We start from the raw sequence: 11,465 nt of genomic DNA, 5'->3' as shown, positions 1-11,465 counted from the left end.
AACACAAAGCTTTGTTTATCTTTAAATTTGTGGTTCCGGGGGGGGGGATACTTCCTCTAATGCAGGGGTGTCCAAACTCGGTCCTGGAGGGCCAGTGTCCTGCAGAGTTTAGATCCAACCCCAGTTAGACACACCTGAACCAGCTAATCAAGCTCTTACTAGTCATACTAGAAACTTCCAGGCAGGTGTGTTGAGGCAAGTAGGAGCTAAACTCTGCAGGACACCGGCCCTCCAGGACCGAGTTTGGGCACCCCTGGTCTAGTCTGTTCATGCCTAGTCAAGTCTGTTCATGCCTCGTCAAGTCTGTGTTTCTAGTCTTCATTTGTTGTTTGGATGTTTGGATCACGTCTGTGAATAAACTGCACATGGGTTTTTCACTATGCTCGCCTTCAGTGGACTGATTCGTTACAAGAAGATTGATGCAAAAATAGGCTAGATCTGCTTAATGAGATGGGAGCGCTGTGAATAATCTACGCTCAAACACACAGACTGCTAGTTATTAAGTGACAATGCAGTCGTTTAGCCATTTCAATCTCTCAGTTCAATCTCCGTAATAGCATGCTGTAATACTAGTAATGAGATTTTATAGAGATATTTCCTGAAGTGCTTTTGTTTACACTGGACACGTCCTGAGAAGTGTAATCATATCTGTTTGTGTTACTGTATCTCATATCCTCAACACAAGGAACAAATGCACTTTATCAAAACAAAGTGTAACATATGCCTCTAATATCAAAACAGTGTACCAAAGCTGCTGTCCTTTTCATCCCATAGCGAGCTACTAAAACCTGCAACATTGGCTCTTTCTTTTCCATCTCACTGTAATCAAATCATCAGTTCAGTCAGAATCAGCGATTTTTAGCACAGTATGATTTAATAGGCAGATGACCACTTAGTGTGTGTGGCGAGCCCATTAAACAAGATGAAGGAAGATCAATGGAAAGTGTTTTCCCATAACCCTGAGTCAAGATCTACCAGTAACATTTTTTTTTTCCTATGGTTCATGTTACTGATCACCAAAACTGCAGATATGAGAACAACAAGAGCGAACCAACATCCAGTGCGATGCAAAACTCAAATGCCAAACATTTACATTAGAGCTTGCTGTTGTTGAACTTCGCAGATGAGTAGCTCTAATATAAAAATAGAGAGATATCACAGATATACCTGATCAAAAAATCTTTAAGGACTGCTAATAGAATGTCTGTGCTTACAGATTTAAATATGGGATCGAGCAAAGACAATAAAATTAACTAAAACAATTAGAATATATACGATAAAATAAAATGGTAACATTTTAGAATAAGGTGTCATTTATTAACATTTGTTAATTTATTAACTAACATGAATGAGCAATGAACAATACATTTATTACACATTTTTTAAATCGTTGTTGATGTTAGTTAATTAAAATACAGCCATTCATTGTTTGTTCGTGTTAGTTCACAGTGCATTAACTAATGTTAGCAAACACAACTTGTGATTTTAATAATACATTAGTAAATGCTGAAATTAACATTAAATAAATTAACAAATGCTGCAGAAGTATTGTCCATTCTTAGTTTGTGTTAACTAATGTAGTTAACTAATGTTACTGTAATGAATGCACCTTATTGTAAACTGTTACCAATAAAAGTATATATATATATATATACATATATATACACACACACACACACACAATGAATATTTCTTAAACAAATAAATACAAATTCCAGTTTTTACAGTATGATCACATTAGTACCAAATTATGATATAATTTCCATCAGCATTCCTTTAAGGTTTTCTAACATTTGAATTCAATAAGGATATTTAAATGTGTTATCAAAGCCTTGACAATAAATCCAGTGAAGTTACATTAGAGCTTGATGTTGTTGAAAATCTTTAAGGACTGCTGATAGAAATTCTGTGCTTAAAGATTTAAATATGGGATCAAGCGAAGACAATAAAAGAAAAAATAAAAGAAACTAAAACATTCATATAGTAAATAAAACTAGAATATATATATATATATATATATATATATAAATGTTTATGAAAGCCTTGAAAACTTCTATGCCATGATCATACAAATCCGTGAGATCTAAACGCAAATAAGCAATACAGTTGTTTGACTCGTGATCTATTCATTAGAGCGATATTATATTCCAGTGGCATCCAGTAGCAAATCAATATGCGCCAAACACTTGATCGTGAAGTTGAGCATATCATGAAAGCATCTCCAAACCGGGACATGAGCTACAGCTCTTTCCCCCAAAACACGTTCTCACACGCAAGAGCTACAGCTGCCCAGAGCCGCACTTTCCCCCAAAACACGTTATCACACACAAACCCCCGCAAAAACAGCGCTCACACTGACCCTTCTGCTGCTTGAAGGACTGTATGGATCCAGAGTGATGCACCATGGTGGTTCCCGACAGAGATCCTCGCGTGCAGAAGATGAAGGCAGGATACATGGGAAAGTACGGAGCGATCGCGTAGGTGTCTCTTCCTCTGCGCAACCCAACACCTGGCTACCCTCGCGCTCCACCATCCGGGGCTGTTGTCATGGTTACGTACTGTAAGAGGACGGATGGACACCCTTCAGTGGCTCAATGAATGACCCGCGTTCTGGGGGGCGTTCACACAGAACGTGCTGTTGCGTTCCGTCTACGCTGTTTTTAATTGCTTAGACACATTCACATGCCGGTGTCAGACCGACGTCTTTGACTGTTACGTCGCGTCCTGCTCTTTATTCCTAACGCGTTGCGTTTTAAGACGATCTGTGAAGTTAAAAAACACCTCAACTTTAAAAGACACATCTCCCGTGCGTTCTGTTCCACTCCGTTTTTACACTATGTCGAGCTGTTTTTGGACGCAAGAACGCTCTGCGTGAGGAGATGAAATAGCCTATAACTCGATACGTGCGTGACGGAATCGTGTCAAAGCCTGTACCTCCAGGAAATAATGCACCAATAATATTTATAATTTCCTACTGTTGGCTAAATTGTATTAAAGAAACTCGTTCTTCCCGAGTCACATTAAAGATTCGTTCAAAACGAACGAATCGTTCAAGAACGACCCAACACTATGTTTAATTGCTTAGACACATTCACATGCCGGTGTCAGACCGACGTCTTTGACTGTTACGTCGCGTCCTGCTCTTTATTCCTAACGCGTTGCGTTTTAAGACGATCTGTGAAGTTAAAAAACACCTCAACTTTAAAAGACACATCTCCCGTGCGTTCTGTTCCACTCCGTTTTTACACTATGTCGAGCTGTTTTTGGACGCAAGAACGCTCTGCGTGAGGAGATGAAATAGCCTATAACTCGATACGTGCGTGACGGAATCGTGTCAAAGCCTGTACCTCCAGGAAATAATGCACCAATAATATTTATAATTTCCTACTGTTGGCTAAATTGTATTAAAGAATTTCGTCCATCAGTTTAAACAGTAGCCTATTGTTGTCTCTATTGTCTCTCAGCAATTTGATATGATTATGGTAAATTATGTTTAGGCTTAAATACAGTTACAGCAGTAAAATCTTTCTAAAAGTGTAAGGGAGCGTCCATAATTCACGCGTTCTCAAATAAGATAAGAACCCAGGTGAGGTTATGAAAATGTTGTGGGAACATTGTTTTGAAATGGTTCTAAAACGTTTTGTCCAGTTTTCTTGTCGTGATTAGAACGGTACTTAAAGGTTGCAAAAATATTTCTTACAACGTTCCCACTTGTTTAACCCCAAATATAACTTTATTTGAATGTTTATTTGTAATATTCTAAGATATTAAAAGTTTCTTTTGTGATTTTAATGTCCTTCCAAAAGAGGACGATATCTGCTTCGTCATGCCTGGAGCTGATCCGTGCTGGTCGCTGAGAAAATACATCAACTTCACGCTGTCGACCGCCGGATCGGCTTTCACCGTGGACCAGTCTGGGGTCGTCACATGTGGTTGCCGCAGGCATCATAATATGGTAAGGGACGTAACATTTCCGTCACACGCTTGAGGAATTTGGCCAATCACAATGCACTGGATAGCTGGCCAATCACAGAACAACTCACTTTTCAGACCGATGTGCTTTGTAAAAATTGACGTGTTTCAGAAAGGCGGGGCATAGAGGAGAAACAATAATGTACAGTATGTGGAAAATAATGTGTTTTTTTAATCTTAAACCGCATAAACACATTTCATTACACCAAATACACCAAATATTTTTTTTTATAATAAAAATAAATTTATTAGCAGCATCATATGACCCCTTTAAAGGTTACAACATTATTTCCTAGAATGTTCAAGTACAAACAACATCATAAGGACATTCTGAGAATGTTCTAAGAACATATTTCATGAAAATGCATATAAAATACTGGCCAATCACAGAACAACTCACTTTTCAGACCGATGTGCTTTGTAAAAATTGACGTGTTTCAGAAAGGCGGGGCATAGAGGAGAAACAATAATGTACAGTATGTGGAAAATAATGTGTTTTTTTAATCTTAAACCGCATAAACACATTTCATTACACCAAATACACCAAATATTTTTTTTTATAATAAAAATCAATTTATTAGCAGCATCATATGACCCCTTTAAAGGTTACAACATTATTTCCTAGAACGTTCAAGTACAAACAACATCATAAGGACATCCTGAGAATGTTCTAAGAACATATTTCATGAAAATGCATATAAAATATTTAAAAAGTTAGAATGTTCCATAAACATTACCTTAAGAACGTTTTGTCCTAACATTTATATAACTTAAAAAAAAAAAAAAAAAACTTTAGTGAAAGTTAGACAATGCATTGATGACCAACCCCCAGAAGTAGTTCTTGAAAAAGTGTTTTTTTAAATTTTTTTTTTTTTTTTTTTGCCTGATGATATTAGTGGTTGATATAGAATAAGGTCCTGCCATGCCATTATAAATAAACACTAACCCAGTAGATATAACTACTGTATATGTGGTTAGTATGGCAGCCCAGAAGTGCACAAAACAATGAAATCGCGACAACACAACGCATAAGACTAATTCCGTTGTGTTGTGATAATTTCATTGTGTTGCGACTTGTTTACGTTGTGTTACGGCTTGTTTACTTTGTGTTGTGCTAATTTCATTGTGTTGCTGCTTGTTTCCATTGTGTTGTGCACTACTGGGCCACCGTAGGTTAGTGATGTTTGCTACACCGCTAGTTTTCACTGAAAAAAAAAAAGAAGAAAAATTAAAAAAGGCTAAACTGATTAGAGGAGGTAACAATTTGTTTTCAGCAACTGTCTTGTAGGCTCTTTCTCAACAATTTTACATTTTGGCGAATTGTCAGCTAATTTATATAAACGTCTCTAGTCCCATTTAGCCACTTGTTAGCAAATGCCTTTTTCAGGATGAGTAAAAGCTTCAATCACAATTAGTGATGTATTTTATGTCCTAGAATAAAACGTAGTAATATGTTGAGCTTGTTTTAACAACAGACCTTTTTCAGACATGTAACCAGAATGATGAAACCTGAAGTGCTTAAATGCTAACTCATTTCCAGGTTTTAGCCAACAAAAAAATACATACAAACTCTGCAACACTCGATTAGTTATGTTAGCTACCTTAGTCTTGTTGCTTCCTGTGTGCTTTAAAGGATATTAGAATTGCAGTTGTTTAGCATCAGCAAAGCAGTGTTTCAGTAATGGTCAGTCCAGACGGCCAAATAACAGCTGGTCTCATTAAAAGTCATTCATTCACGCTGCTGCTGTCACAAACCCCATGGGTACTGTGAACACAGCAAGGCTGTTTGAAATATTATGGTGTCGTGTGATTCTGAGTCCAGTCAGCCTAGCTGACATGTTATTTTAGATCTAAGTTTGGGTTTAGGAGTGACTGCATATGATCCACAGACAGTGACGGCCAAACCTTTGAGACGCTGTCTTTACATGTCATGGCTGGACAGGTGAAATTCAATGCAGCCTATCCGATCCTGACTGAAATGTCACATATCCTATGCAGGTTTCCACACTGAAAAAGAGTCTGACAGCGCTGGGAAAAAGTGTAAGAAATCAATATCCATTCAGGTTAGTGCTGACACCTCAACCATGAGTGACAAATGACAGGGACATCTGCTGAGACCAGCAAAAAAACAATCAATCATACAATATATCGCACCCACACACATATATATTATATATCTATATAAATTATAATATAAACGATATCTGCATTGCACTGATGCATACTGACACATGTTAATTAGCTAAGTCAAGCATCACTAGTACTATTGCTCATATGTAGAGTTGGTGATTTTAACAACCCCTAATGCTAAGTATGAAACTTCAGCACATGACTTGTCCAATAGCATTTGTGCTACAGTGCAATTAAAAAAAAATACAATAAATTTTTGGTCATGCCAATCACATTGCTGATTGCCTAACCAACACTGAAACAAATACTAACCCCCAACCATTACCTACACCCTAACTATCAGAATAGCATTGTTAGCTCATCTCTTTATGGTTAACATTATTCTGAGCTAAATCTAAGAAACATATCTTGACAGGTGATTGTGTAATTAAGTTGACAAATGAAATTGGCTACAGGGTAAGGTTTGGAACTGGTTTGGAAAGAGCACGCTCATATAGCTAGCAACTGCATAGTGATACACTAAAAGTGAGGTCACGTTAATGAAATTTTGTCAAAATTTGTCAGGTAAAAAGGATCCATTGTCTGCATGAAGCACAACTCACACAGAAGTCACTTAGAACTGAGTAACGTTCTGTTGGACAGCATGGTGAATTCGAGTGACCATCTGTGAAATCTGCATGGAAAAATCTTTCTTTCTCACATGAAATTCCCAAACCTGTGGCTTCCAGAAAAAATGTGACTGCAACTTAACAAACATGTTAGCATAGCATCGCATAGCAAACACCAACAACCTAGCAGTTACTTTGAATGGGGAAGCATTAGTAACAGTCTCTTCAGAAAATGTAAAGACCTAGTTTATGTACTTAACAGACTCGTTCTTGTCAAGTAAGTGGTATTTACCAGAGCAGGTTGCCATGGATTAGTGATAGGAATACCCGGTTCCTTTCAGAGAGCTCAGCTCAGCAATAAGAATGAGCTCTTTTGCATCCCAAACAGTTCTTTATTTAGCACCACTTCAAGCTATCATTTAAATTATTCAAAGTGATTATACTAAACATTTTCAAAATACCACATTTGTACATTATTTGTGGTATAAAAACCTTGAATTATGGAAAAATTATAGAACTATTAGAGAATATTACAGTGAACTATCAAAACATAAACCATTCCAAACAAATCATATTCAAAATGGAACATGGTGTGCCAGATTAATACAACTCACAGAGTCAACTCGTGAAAGAAATATCACTACGACGAAAAAAGAATTCAGGTGTTTCCTCGACCTAAATGAAAGACCACAAAATCAATGCCGGAATGCAACAGCATGATAAGTGCAGCAACTTTAAAGTACTTGTTTAGTATGGAGTTACGTTTGTGCCAAAAGAATGTTGACTGCTCTGTACAATACATTTGTATGCTGTACATAATGAGTTTTCTAGAACTTTCAGATTAATTTATCATTGTGTTCTATATGTAGCTCTGCCCCTTTTAAGCACTGCACTGATTGTCTTCTGTCTGCCAGTTTGTATTTCCACAGCATGAAGGTAAGATCTTTATGAATTAATTTATGAATGAATGGATCATTTTAAAATCTTCCCGTTCTACTGACATTTGTTACAACATCTGCTTCTAACATTACAGTGCACATGATAATTTTCATTAACTGTACAATAAGTAAATACACTTCACCAGCTAATAGACCCTTTGCAGGGAGCTTGATTGACAGTTGATCTGAGCAATCATAATGCCAAATCCGCCATTTTGACCGACAAACAAACCAGAAAGGAGAGTAGATTAACTTCGGTGGATTTAAACTTGACAAATTGTGTGTATTGACGTCTTTCTGTGATTGAAATAAAATACCTTCTTATGTTCATTCATGTTTATTTCATGGTTGACCCTTGGTTCACATGCCCCTTGAACCGAGACGCTACAGTGATCTGTTACGACACATTAAAGAGCCACAAAATGGTATTTATTGTTGAATTTCTTAAAAAATGACAATTTGAAAGTTGAGTCCTTGTTTCATACCAGAAGTAACCTGCCCTGTATTGTTTGTCGGCATGTTGTCAGTTTCCTCTTTGCTCTGCAATGTATTTTTCACTGCGTGAGAACATGATGTGTACTGTGAGAGCGGCATAGCTTGCCAGACATAGCAACAGTAACTAAGGGGGGCGGGTCTTGTGAAGGGTTAATTACACTTCAACAGCAATTTCATAGAACTATATAGAGATACTGCAAGATGACTGCAAACTTGTTTCCCTGACGCATAAGGTCTATAAACTTGAATTAATCTGTAATCCTTAGGTTTCATCTTAGGTTTCAACCAAGATGGTGATTAAAATCTAAACGTTCTATTGTTTTCCATGATATCTAAAATACATTGCAGAATGTTCATTGAGAGCAGGAACTTATAAAGCATAAAACAGAGCTGAACACACAATAAAGAGAATAACATAAGCAACAACACCATTTTTGGCACAAATGGGACCCCATAGTTTATGTGCTGAAGGCACCTAAGCCTCTTTAAATGATTATTCATCACACTCCACATCTGAAAGTGCTATTGTGAAATACATTGGACTCAAAATGAGCCCTTTTGCATTTGGCAGATTCAAAACAGGAGTTTTTCCATTTTATTGCTTCCTAGACAACTGCAATCAATTACAATAAATTAAACAATGAGCATCTATTCTCATCCTGGGTTACTCATCTCTCTTGCGTCCTCTTTGATGTTTATTTTCTTCAGTACCCGATGTTCAGGTGGTCTGATGAGAGGCAACTTATAATCGAGATGGGCATGTGCAGTGGGATGCGTCACTCTCATCCAAACACTTTAATGTCAGAGATGTGATAACATGTAAACACACATGCATACCAAAACATGACTGTTGGAAAGCCAGAATATGTGAGACGGTTTCCATTTATTATTGAGCTTCTCTGTCCTCATTTTCATCCCCCACCCTGTTTGTGTTTTTCACTTATGCAATCGCATGTACCATCTGCCTTCCCTGCAGACAGCAGGCAACCTCCACTACCTACTGTCCCCACACAGTCTCTGTAGTGTCCTGCTGGAGCACATGTTTGCTCTTTGCTCTGCAATGTATTTTTCACTGCGTGAGAACATGATGTGTACTGTGAGAGCGGCATAGCTTGCCAGACATAGCAACAGTAACTAAGGGGGGCGGGTCTTGTGAAGGGTTAATTACACTTCAACAGCAATTTCATAGAACTATATAGAGCTACTGCAAGATGACTGCAAACTTGTTTCCCTGACGCATAAGGTCTATAAACTTGAATTAATCCGTAATCCTTAGGTTTCATCTTAGGTTTCAACCAAGATGGTGATTAAAATCTAAACGTTCTATTGTTTTCCATGATATCTAAAATACATTGCAGAATGTTCATTGAGAGCAGGAACTTATAAAGCATAAAACAGAGCTGAACACACAATAAAGAGAATAACATAAGCAACAACACCATTTTTGGCACAAATGGTATCCCATAGTTTATGTGCTGAAGGCACCTAAGCCTCTTTAAATGATTATTCATCACACTCCACATCTGAAAGTGCTATTGTGAAATACATTGGACTCAAAATGAGCCCTTTTGCATTTGGCAGATTCAAAAGAGGAGTTTTTCCATTTTATTGCTTCCTAGACAACTGCAATCAATTACAATAAATTAAACAATGAGCATCTATTCTCATCCTGGGTTACTCATCTCTCTTGCGTCCTCTTTGATGTTTATTTTCTTCAGTACCCGATGTTCAGGTGGTCTGATGAGAGGCAACTTATAATCGAGATGGGCATGTGCAGTGGGATGCGTCACTCTCATCCAAACACTTTAATGTCAGAGATGTGATAACATGTAAACACACATGCATACCAAAACATGACTGTTGGAAAGCCAGAATATGTGAGACGGTTTCCATTTATTATTGAGCTTCTCTGTCCTCATTTTCATCCCCCACCCTGTTTGTGTTTTTCACTTCTGCAATCGCATGTACCATCTGCCTTCCCTGCAGACAGCAGGCAACCTCCACTACCTACTGTCCCCACACAGTCTCTGTAGTGTCCTGCTGGAGCACATGTTTATCCTCTCAACAACACACCGACTGCAAAACCCTGCTGCACATTCATAGTGTGATTTGTCACCATAATGGAGGTGTTTTTTTTTTGCTGATTAGCACTGATCTTGTTTTGATATCCTGGTCAAATGACTTTGCTGCAGTGTGCCGCATGTAATTTCCTGAGATCTGATGCTGCCCCCTACTGGAGAAATTAAAATGTATCCATGTGCCCGAGGGAACTGCACACTACTGTCATTCTGTACTAGCACAGTCATTAGGCTTGCCAGTCAAAGTGTCTGACTATATTAGTCTGTTATATCACAGCATGGCATGTGATGTCATACACAGCTTGACAGCAGTAAATTATTTAAATGAAGATTTCAAGAAATGTTTAGTTTTCCAAAAACCACCAACATAAACCATAATGTATGAAATTGTCTTCAAAATAAAATCCAGAGTTATTATCATTAACTAAAAGTAAAACGTAAAGATAAAATAAAATAAAACTATTAAAAACTATTCTCCTCTGGTTCTCCCTCACGCATCCAGCTCCACTGGGGCTGGATGCCATGGTGCAGACATGGCCGAGGCTTCGTCTGTACGCTTTTCCCCCGATCGCTCTGCTCCCGGGAATTCTGGCGAGGGTACGCCGGGATGGGGTCCGTCTTTTGCTAGTAGTCCCGTTCTGGCCGGCCCGAGTATGGTTCTCGGACTTGGTGTCCCTCCTCGACGGCTCTCCACGGGAGATTCCGATCAGGAGGAATCTCCTCTCTCATGCAGGGGGCACCACTGACAGCGACTGCAAGCCCCAGTCAACTGCCCAGTTGGTACAGTTCTGGAGTTTCTGCAGGAGCGATTCTCCACAGGGTTATCTCCCTCCACTCTGAAGGTATACGTGGCGGCCTTAGCTGCTTACCACGCCCTTCTGGGTGGTCAATCATTGGGAAGACACTTGTTACTCGTTTCCTCCGTGGCACCCTGAGGCTGAGGCCGGTACAGCGCACTAAGGTGCCCTCATGGGACCTGGCTGTGGTTCTGGAGGGCTTATGCAATGCCTCCTTTGAACCCATAGAAGAAGTTTCGGTGAAGTTGCTCACGCTCAAGACCATCTTTCTCCTCGCTATTTACTCACTAAAAAGGATCGGGGATCTTCAGGCACTTTCTGTTTCGTGCCTGGAATGTGCTCGCAAGATACACACACAGGCAGGGACTTGGTAGTATCGCGCAGTGGCTATTCTCGTTCCCAAAGCGATCTCGACGCAGCTCGAGTTCCTGAAGGGGTACATCTCTA

At 38.8% G+C, this 11,465-nt stretch overlaps 1 protein-coding gene across 2 annotated transcripts in view; it reads right to left on the bottom strand.

Annotated features, from left to right (window-relative positions):
* Positions 1-2,629, bottom strand: part of LOC107677449 (anoctamin-3-like) — a 76,152-nt gene extending 73,523 nt beyond the window's left edge. For both annotated transcript variants that reach the window (XM_016472358.1, XM_016472367.1), the window contains exon 1: positions 2,360-2,629. In XM_016472358.1, the coding sequence (XP_016327844.1) occupies positions 2,360-2,456 (97 nt within the window). In that variant the 5' untranslated portion in view covers positions 2,457-2,629. The remainder of the gene's footprint in view (positions 1-2,359) is intronic.
* Positions 2,630-11,465: the final 8,836 nt, after the last annotated feature.

This window comes from Sinocyclocheilus anshuiensis, unplaced genomic scaffold, assembly GCF_001515605.1.
Source record: "Sinocyclocheilus anshuiensis isolate Anshui unplaced genomic scaffold, SAMN03320099.WGS_v1.1 scaffold1701, whole genome shotgun sequence".
In the NCBI taxonomy this organism is placed as follows: Eukaryota; Metazoa; Chordata; class Actinopteri; order Cypriniformes; family Cyprinidae; genus Sinocyclocheilus; species Sinocyclocheilus anshuiensis.
The sequence above is the reverse complement of the archived record's forward strand: the minus strand, read 5'-3'. Positions and strand labels throughout refer to the sequence as shown.